Source organism: Alnus glutinosa, chromosome 1 (genome assembly GCF_958979055.1).
Source record: "Alnus glutinosa chromosome 1, dhAlnGlut1.1, whole genome shotgun sequence".
Taxonomy (NCBI): domain Eukaryota; kingdom Viridiplantae; phylum Streptophyta; class Magnoliopsida; order Fagales; family Betulaceae; genus Alnus; species Alnus glutinosa.
Window position 1 is genome coordinate 15,159,135 of NC_084886.1, and position 10,791 is coordinate 15,169,925.

The window sequence follows — 10,791 nt, forward strand, 5'->3', positions numbered from 1 at the left end:
ACAGACACGTTATCAATATATATAAGAGGGTGAAAGAAAAAGGAAACAATGGCATCAGAGTGTGAAGGTAATGATTCAATGAATAACTAAGAATTGTTAGTACCAGCTATATACCATACAGTTAAATGTTATATATATTGATCAAGTTAATCTGAGACAAGTCTTTTTAATTTGAGCTTCAATTTGCACGTAAGAAATCACGGCCGGAGCTCGTTGGAGTGAAAGGGACGGTTGCTGAGGCGACAATTGAGAGGGAGAATCCGCTTGTCGATGCTAAGATCGTGCCAAAAGGATCGGTTGTCATACAGGACTACCGCTGCGACAGGGTTTGGGTTTGGGTTGATAAAAATGGTGTCGTTTATAGGGTCCCCAATATTGGCTAGGCCGGCCTTAAGTCGCTTAATTATTATTTTTAAAATGAAATAAGGATTTCTATATCTCCAATATATACCATTGTATTTGAAACTTATTAATAACAGCTTATATTCTTCGTGCATTCTTATGTGTACGTATTTGAAGAAAAAATAAGACTGGCTCTTGTAATGTTTGGAGTAATTTTCATTTTGGGTTATTGCCGATCGAATCTCCTATACACATTCCCCTCTTAATTAAATAAAGATTCAAGAAGCCGAGCAGCAGATCGAATCTATAATTAGCTCTCTTGTTTAAGATTTCATGAATATATATTGTCAGCGAAAACATGTAACTTTACCATCATTGATCAATACAAAAGTTATATGTTACCTTCAGCATAATTAAGTTTGAAATAAAAAAATTAATATAATTATGTATGTATACCTATGTTTATGGTTTGATAATATTTTATAATGAAAGGTATTTAAGGAGTTTTGAAATTAAAGAAGAAAGTTAATTATGAGAAAGATTGAGAGAAAATAATTAATGAAGACATTTATAATTAATGTACAACTCACACCATGCTATTGCTTTAAAACAATACTTGTGCGCGAATACATTTAGCTTGCATACATACTCTAGCTAATATAATGCAAACTGCGTGCATGGCAGCCACTTGTCTCACGAGTGGCATGCTTGGCACTCAGTATGGTTTTTGCTTGTAATTGCTTATCTTATCATTGACCAAATCGAGATGGTTTTATATATATAGCAAGAGGAGTGATCTGACCATTTTAATAAATTCTTTTTGTTAGGAGAAATTAAAAAAAAAAAAAAAAAAAAAAAATTAACATAAAAAGGATAAGTTACTGTTTCTAAAATGAAACAAGTTACCTCATTGAGGTAGAGTTTAATTATATATATCACTAAATAAAGGAAAGTAAAAAAAATAAAAAAATAAATTCACCCATTTTTCATTGATTTAGATAATGTACGTCCATTGTTATTACTTGTAGATACTAATAGAAAGGAATAGTAAACGAAGCTTGCAAATTCGTTAAGCAACTTGTACGCTGGCTTAATTCCTGTTTGACTTTTAGGCCTACAGACCGGGAGGAATATTAGATTTAGATGGCTCGATCAATTTGACATGTAATTTTCTAGTTGATAAAATCATGCCGTATGTGACTTCACATATTCCGTACACAATATTTTATAAAAGTGCCAATCGTATTGGCAATCATCTTGGCGCGAGATCTATTGACTATTGTATCCTGGCCTATACACAAAGCAGACATTAATTATTGGTTTTTTTTTTTTTAAAAAAAAAAAAAAAAATTAAACAAGCTAAGAGAAAATTGATGAAGCTTATGCTCCGTTTGTTTTGACTTAAAATGATTTCCGTCGTAAAATGATTTCGACGAAATTATTTTCAGAAAAAAATAATTTTCTTGAAAATATTTTTCGGTGTTTGGTTCGTACGAAAAAAATTACAAAATGCAAAAATCAGAGTTTGGCAAATGTCGCCGAAATCCGGCAACGTCCGGTGGCCGGATTCCGGCCGGATAAATGGCCGGATCCGGTCATATCCGGCCGAATCCTGGCCATTTTGGCCAGATCTGGCCGGAATCTCCCGGATCTGGCCGGATCCTGGCCGTTTTGGCCAGATCCGGCTGGATCAATAGTCGGATCCCGGCCGTTTTGGCCAGATCCGGCCGGCTTGCCCGGAAACCGGTAAATTCCGGCCGGAATTTGGTCATCCCGTGGCCGGATTCCGGAGCCGGAACAATTCCGGTGACCTGATTCCGGCGCCGGCAGGATTCCGGCGACCGGATGTTGTCGGACTCCGACGCCGACCGAATTCCGACGATCGATAATTGTTAAATTCTGACGATCGGATATCAAACATGCGTGTAAGGACGAAGAGTTTTATTTCAAAAAACGATTTACGGTTTTAAAAATCGTAAATCGTTTTCCGAAAATTAAAAAAGTTTTTACGGTTAAACCGAAAATGAATTTCGTTGACCATTATTTTCGCCCCTACCAAACACCGGAAAATGCCGAAATCGTTTTCCAGAAATCATTTTATGTCGAAACAAATTGAGCATTAGCTTCATGTCATTAATATTTTTAGTCTGAACTTTAGTTAAGTTTTTTTTAATATATCTTATATAAAGCTAATGATCACTATACATCGTCAATATTCACCAGACATGGAAAAAAAAAATCATGTATATTTCTTCTTTAGGTTTTGTTCAATTATAGTAAACAAAATAATATCTTATCTGTTACGATCGACCAGTGCATCAAAGAGTACGTACTGAATTTTTAATTTCTTTGAAGTGATATTAAGAAAAAGAAATAGGAAAATACAAATTCATAGCATCATGTAATAATTGAAAGTCAACACAAGCTATAGATCCTAATAATGCTTCATAGATAGCCATGTTTTATTTTTTATTTTTGGATAAATAAGGTTTAATTATTACAAGATTCTAAAGAATACAAGCGAAAAATGAAGCCAAAAAATTAAACCGCCTCCAAAAGGGAAACTCACAACAAAGAAGCTATATAGCCAAGAAATGTACAACCATGTAAGGCCGGCCAGCAATACAAAGAAGGAAAAACAAACAAGAAACAATCTAGAATCCAACACACCGGCCTGAGCAAAATGTTTAAATATTAATTAAATAATTAATTATAGAAAGACAAGAACAAGCATGCAGCGCAATGAAAAAGGAATATTTATTCAAAGGAAACAACAGCTAATACTCTGGCGCACCTCACGACGGTGGAAGTTATGTCAAAGGCGTACGGCTAGTTTTTCTTAATTTGAAGCTATCTATCTCACAAAGAACAAAGAACAATTCAAACTCTTAGCTTGCATGATATCTACAAAGTCAATAACGACCAACCGCATACTAATGTAATGATTCTCTATAAATACTACTCCGGCCATGTCTTTCACCCGAACAATATATCACAAAGTACTGTTATCAATATAAGATAGCTGTGAAGGAAAAGGCTAGGAAACAATGGCATCAGATCAGTGTGAAGGTAATGGACATCTATATATTAAGAGTGCTTGTCAGTACGTATATATATGCATGCATATATATATATATGCCAGTTACATATATGTATATATAGTATATATGATTTCCAATTGATCTAATTAACACAAGTCCGATCTTTTTGAGCCTGTGTAGGTAAGAATTCATGGCCAGAGCTCGTTGGCGAGCAAGGGACGGTTGCGGAGGCCACAATCGAGAGGGAGAATTCTCTTGTCAATGCCGTGATCGTGGAAGAAGGATCGTTTGTCACGCAAGACTTTCGCTGCGACAGGGTTTGGGTTTGGGTCAATGAAAATGGCACCGTTTGTAGTGTCCCGACTATTGGATAAGCCTACTTTATCTTATTTTATGAATAATCTTATTAATGTTATTTTATGAATAATCTTGGGCTTATAAGTCCATATTGTTGAATGTTGATGATTCAGTTGTTATTTTTAAATAATATGAGTTACAATTCAGTTGTTTTTATCTATCTATTAATTAATTTAATTAAAATGAGAGCTTTCATTTATACTTCTTAACTTAATTTCAAACCTGGATATTTCAAAAGGTCATGTTAGCTATACTTGACACTTACGCTAGCTGTCTATCTCATATCCCAGGCCCCCCGCTTTTTTTTTTTTTTTTTTTGTTGAAAATATTACCATTAGAAATGATGATCCAAAAAGCTCCCCTTGGCTGGCTGAACTTGCACAAAGCAAAAATATGGAGGAAAGCCAATTGTGAATTAAGAGGTGTAGTAAATGAGTAGTTCTAAGCTGGAGCTAGCAGAAAAGTATGAGAAGGAACTATTGGATTTTTTGAATCCATATTGGTGTTATAATGTTTGACGTGCTTTTAGTAAGTCTTGTGGTGGGCCTATTTTGTTTGATTAGTGGAGATGATTCAACTCCACTAGCTCGATGGTTCTCTTCTTAGCCATGCTTTTTTGCTGAAACTTTATTTAATGGAGAAGTAATCCCTTTACGCTTGCTTTTTATTTTTCTTATAAAAGAGTAGTACTATAACATACGTAAATATCAATTATAGAGATGAGAAGAAAGGGAGTCTCATCTCACTTAGCATAGAGTGAATTTTTGGGTGTATTGGAGCTTTTCTATTTTCTTATTTTTTTCGTATCTCACAGGTTTTCGGAAATAAAACATATTTCCTAACAATTGGATGGGATGCATGGTTCGAATCTTGTTAGAGCAAATTAACTGAGTTCAACTTTGTAGTCCATTCATTCATTCCAACATATAAGTCATTATAATTCCATATTAATTATGGCTTCTGTCTTAGCCATAATTCCATAGATCCAATGAAATAATTCCATGACAATATATATGTATATCCTTAGCCTCAAATTACGATCCCACTTGTGTACTTTTCTTTTTAGTGTTCAAGTTTCAACCAAAATGGTTGCTTCCGTACCCTCTCTATCTCTCTCTCTCTCTCTCTCTCTCTCTCTCTCTCTTGTTGAGAGCAGCCTTTTTGGTTAATGAAATAACACTTTCCTTAATTCTATATATTATGATCCTACGTAGTCAACTTAAGGCTTAAGCCAGAGAGATATGTTGTTTTTAGGCTTGAGTACTGGTTGCCGTGTGGTGGCAAAGGGGTCATCCTTTAGCCAGAGTGAAATGAATATCGCGTTCATACGAATTTGACCAGTAACTTTTTGTTTTTTCTATGAAGCTATCTCACAAATTAAACAGATTATGGTGATGCCAATCTGGGTTGTTGTGATACCAAGTTGATTTGCTTGTCATTTTGAGTTTTGGTCAATTATATATAGTTTATGATTTGGTTGGTTTTGATACACAACATGCATACAGGTTACTTGGATACAAAATCGGGTTGTTGTGATACCAAGTTGAGATACCAATATGATTTGCTTGTCATTTTGAGTTTTGGTCAATTTTAGTTTATGATTTGGTTGGTTTCGATACACAACATGCATACAGGTTACTTGGATACAAAATTAGCATACCAAATAAACCAAATATTTGATAGTGTATGCATGTACCAATTGTATGTAAAAAAACCACAAAATTGAGGTACCAACTGTAATAAAAATACAAAACTAAGGTACCAATTGTGACAATTGTGATAAAACTGCAAAACTTAGGTATCAATAATTGTGGTACTTATTTAAACCGCATGTAACTTACATTAAAAACACGGGTATATACGCATGGGAATAAATTAGTGCACAACCTAAATGTCTAGACATTTTTGGCATTCCAAATAACCCAAATATTTGATAGTATAATACAGGTACCAATTGTGAAAAAATTACAAAATTGAGGTACCAACTATAATAAAAATACAAAATTAAGGTACCAATTGTGTTAAAACAACAAAACTTAGGTGCCAATTTTTCTACTTATTTAAATCGCATGTAACTAATTTATGGCATACCAAATAAGCCAAATAAGTCGAATATTTGATAGTGGACATTTCTTGACATGCAACACATGTTAATTTGTTAATCATACTATTTTTGAATTCAAAAGAGATGTGCATCTCTCTCTCTCTCTCTCTCTCTCTCTCTCTCTCTCTCTCTCTCCAGTATACAATTGGATGATTTTGATGCTTTGATAGCCAAAGAGATATTTAAAAACAGATTAGGAAAAATATTGATCGACCACAATTTAGCAGGGCAGTAAAGCTGGAGGAAAGAGTGTAATGGAGCAAATTAATGCTATTGCTTAACAGTGCTATTACTCCAGAAAATTATTTCAGAGTAACTTCATCTAATTTTGTACATTTGTCTATGTTAGAATGTATGGTTTTTGTGGGAAAATATGAAATAGGGGCGTACTAGTGGAAGCAAGAGAGAGAAAGAATTACGAGTGGTTCTCTGTTAGACATCTACGTTCACTACTCTGAATGACTTATAAATCTATATTGTGCTCTCATTAATTTGATTGTTTATAGTATAAAAATCCTTATGAATATGGTAGTGAGTAAATACAAATATGGTAATACAATAAACCCTTAAATTAAAAATATTTCGATATCGGCTTAATATGGAATATATATATATATATATATATATATATATATATATATATATATATATATAATTTTCCTATATTCTAACCGTTTAAATCATTAACTTGTTGAGAAATGTCAAACTGAAGGTTTAGATGCTGTAAAAAAAAAAACTTATTGTAATTTTTTCATCTATCTAAATTTCATTTTAAGTCTTTTATGAAAAAGGAAAAAAAGTAAAATTAAATTTGAAAAAACTTAAAAAAAAAAAAAAAAAAATCCTATAATTTGTTTTAAACACACCTAAAATTAAAGCCAAATAAATCCATATTTTCGTAGCAACTGACGCGAACCACGTAGGGCTTCTTGCCTATAAAAACAAACACATACGCAACCCAACCCAAGGATGCTAAGATCCTCGGCCGCCTCTTTGTTCTGTACGGCCATGTTTATCCTCTTTTGGTAAACGCATACAAAGCTCAACCGACGTCGAAAGCCAACAGCATATAATTACGGCTCCATCACATTTGTTTAATCAGAGAAATCATGGTTGCGAAGTGAATGAACGCTCTTCTTTCACCACGTCAAGTCTCAACCGTGTTTCTCTGTATAAGGAGATGTGCTGGAACTGATCTCTTTTGTCATCCGAGGCTGCTTTTTCTCTCTTTTGAGGTAGATGTACTGTGTCTTTGGAGAAGGAGATAGATCTGTGTCTCCGTCTCTGTCTCTCTCTTATTTGTTGAAATCTATTTATCTTGTTCTTTTGTTTTTCCTTTTTGGTTATGAATCTGCTATATATATATATATATAGTTAGATGAGATCTTACACTTTGATCTAAGTTAGATATTTTTTCTAACCAAACACGTGGATCCACAACCCTAAATCGGATTAAATGTGGCCTTCTCAAATTCGTCTGTTAATTAGAATCTTGGGGTTTTTAATTTAATTAGCAGAAATTAGTTAGCTATTTATTTTACAAGTATTTTCTTGGGTTGATTTTATAATATGATATAAATTGAACCTTGTTAAGGAATTTCCCGCCATAGTTCAAAATAGTAAGGAGGTGAGCTAGAGTCTACGTCTACGAGCAGAGTGAGTTGAATGAAGGGGGAGACTTCTCTCTAATTAATGTTTTTGTCTTATTAATCGATTATCATTCGCCGCCGTTCAGAGAAAGTGGAGACGAGTCGACCATGAACACTTGGGTTCGTGGGCTCAAATTAATTAAGGAAAAGAAAGGCATCTTCAGGTAATAAATGTTGACGTGAAGGATGTTTAAGAGGAGTAGACATATAAAAGGGTTCTCATATATACAAAAAAGGTATCTTCTAAAAAAAAAGGTTGTCTTCTTTCTCACTGCCCTACTTCACCAATTCTAACTTGATCGTCGGAGGAGGCATTGCCGGGACACCCCGACGACCCCTTTTATTTTGCAGGAATCTTCAAGAGCCCTTACTTAATTCTTGCCGACCTTGGGAGCTTTGGTACACCGTGTCAGTCCGAAATTCCAAGTCATCTGCTCCAAAATATTCATCAACACTTTGGCGCCGTCTGTGGGAACGACGTGGTCATGTGTTCCCGTGAATACGAGAATACTAGGAACCTTCTATGGTGAGTACGCGGTTAACTCGAAGAAGTATGACTGAAGAAAATGTGCGTGAGGGACCAGGGACTTCGCATGACCCCCAGGCAGAGATAGTCCGCTTAAATGAGAAAGTGGTGCAACTCGAGAGGGAGCTGCAGGAGCGAGATCGAACGGAGCGGCCAAAAACTCAAGAAGACCTGCCACAGGCTGATCAGGTGAATCTCGAGTGTGAAGATGGTCGTTCGGAAGAGGTGGTTGAAGGTGAGGGCGAATCTGACAGTGATGCCGAGCTTGTTGACCTTATGGGAAAGAATAAGAAGGTGAAAAAGGAGTGGGCTCGAAAATTGACTAAATTAGAGCGACAGTGTGATTACTTGATGGGATCCACGCAAGCGGGAGCTAAGGGGAAAGCTCTGTTGATTGATAGCTTGTTTTCTACCACAGTGTCCCCCTTTACTGATCGTATAATGTCATGCCAACTCCCAAGTAAGTTCAAAATGCCTGAAATACCCGTGTATACAGGATTGGGGGACCCTATTGAACATTTGACAAGTTTCCGTGCGCACGTGGTGCTGCATGCTACTCCGGACGAGGTTGCGTGCCGAGCTTTCTCCCTTACTTTGGCAGGGGGAGCTCGGGAGTGGTTCAGAACTTTGCCCCCTCGTTCAGTCTCGAGTTTTGAAGGCCTCGCCAGGAAGTTTGCGTCTCAATTTATGGCTGGCGTTGTCCGAAAAAAGCCTGCTCAACAATTGATGACCATTAAGCAAGGCCCCCAGGAGTCATTGAGAAGTTACTTGCTCCGCTTCAACTAAGAGAGATTGGCCGCGGAGACTCAGAATGAGCAATTCATCCACTGTGCTATTTATCAAGGAATTAGGAAGGATGGTGCCCTCATGGCGGACCTGGCAAGAAGACCGGCAGATAGTTTGCAGGAATTTTATGATCGAGCAGAAGAGTTCGTGAACCAGGAAGAAACCTTCCGTGCGTTCTGAGGGGCCGACGAAGGAAAACCCCATGCCGGACAGGAGGTCAAAATCGAGGACGGCCCCGGCTGGAAGGGAGGTTGCTGAGCGCGGACCCGCTAGGAGAGTTGAAAGTTATCACTGGACGCCCGTGAATGCTCCGGTGAAGGAGATTCTCATGGAGATCAGAAAGGATCAGAACTATAAGGATCCCTCGCCAATAAAAGGCCGGCCGCCTCATTACAACCGGCATAAGTACTGCCACTACCATGACTCTTTTGGTCACTATACAGACAATTGCATTTCTCTGAAAGAGGTGATCGAAAAGTATATAGCTGATCGCAAGTTGAAGCATTTCGTGGGGAGACGTGAGAGCTCCTCGGACAAGCGCCCTGTGTATAAGTTTGCCGGGAACCAGGGATCGTCCGGGCGCGATGCGCGCCCAGGAAAGCAGCAGTACTACCGGGAAAGAAAATTGCCTCAACAGCCCCGCAGGGATGTCCAGGCGGAGAGGTCGCCTCAGCGTGAGCGGAGCAGAAGCCGCGGGAGGCCACAGGATTCGGGGTGTTTCCCCGAAATCCAGACTATAGCTGGAGGCTTTGGGGGTGGAGGCGAGACTTATTCGGCTCGCAAGTCTTATGCGAAGGAAATGCGAGAGGTGTCCATTTACGCGGTCGCGAGGCCGGAAAAAGCTGCGAGGCCCGAGAAGTTAACCATCACCTTCTCGGATGAAGATTACGAGGGGGTATACTTACCCCATTCGGATGCCCTGGTGGTAACCATGGTTATAGGAAATCACAGGATTCATCGGGTCTTAGTGGATAATGGTAGTTCAGCGGACATCCTATATAAATCAGCCTTCGACTTGATGAAAATTAGTAAGGATAAGCTCTCTGCTTTCAGATTTCCTCTGGTGGGGTTCGCAAGAGAACAGGTGATGCCACTGGGGTCGATCGAGCTTCAAGTTACGGTGGGCAGTTCCCCAACATAGAAGACAATTCCGGTAAGATTTCTTATTGTCGATCAACCCTCCGCTTACAACGCTATATTCGGGAGGACAGCTCAGGCTGAGTTGAAAGCGGTCACATCGATACCCCATCTTAAAATGAAATTTCCAACGGATGACGGGGTAGGAGAAGTCCGAGGGGAGCAAAAGGCAGCCTGCAAGTGTTACAATGTTTCCCTGGGGAGTCCCTCTCGCCAGGCACACCCTAGTCAGGAGACAGGTCCTGTGGCTAAATAGCAGCTACAGGCAGGGAGTCCGACCGGGGACCTTGAGGATGTGGAGGTCGGACCCCAAGGTAGGAAGCTCCGAGTAGGCGCACAGCTTCCAACAGACGAAAAAGGGAGGTTGGTGAAATTTTTGCGGGACCACCTTGATGTCTTTGCTTGGGAGCATGATGAGATGCCGGGAATAGACCCCTCGATTATTGAGCACCGGCTGAATGTTGACCGGAACTGCAGACCAGTGAAGCAGCGGAGGAGGTCTTTTGCCCCAGAGCGCAATCAGGCAATTGCGGATGAAGTGCAAAAGTTGATTAAAGCTGAATTTATCCGGGAAGTTGATTATCCGGAATGGCTGGCCAATGTAGTGTTGGTAAAGAAAGCAAATGGGAAGTGGAGGATGTGTGTAGACTTCAACGACCTCAACAAAGCTTGTCCGAAAGACAGCTTTCCTCTCCCCAGGATAGACCAGCTCGTCGATTCGACGGCCAGTCACGAGGTGTTAAGCTTTATGGATGCATTTTCCGGCTACAATCAAATACGCATGGCGGAGTCCGACCAGGAGAAGACGTCGTTCACGACTGATCGAGGGCTATATTGTTATACGGTAAT

The 10,791-nt window shown here is 38.7% G+C and overlaps 1 protein-coding gene across 1 annotated transcript; it reads left to right on the plus strand.

The window, feature by feature from the left end:
* Positions 1–3,293: 3,293 nt before the first annotated feature.
* On the plus strand, positions 3,294–3,839 carry LOC133858696 (proteinase inhibitor-like). Its single transcript, XM_062294168.1, has 2 exons — positions 3,294–3,411; positions 3,564–3,839. Exons 1-2 carry the CDS (start codon positions 3,390–3,392, stop codon positions 3,755–3,757), a joined length of 216 nt encoding a protein of 71 aa, XP_062150152.1. The 5' UTR covers positions 3,294–3,389; the 3' UTR covers positions 3,758–3,839.
* The last annotated feature ends 6,952 nt before the right edge of the window (positions 3,840–10,791 follow it).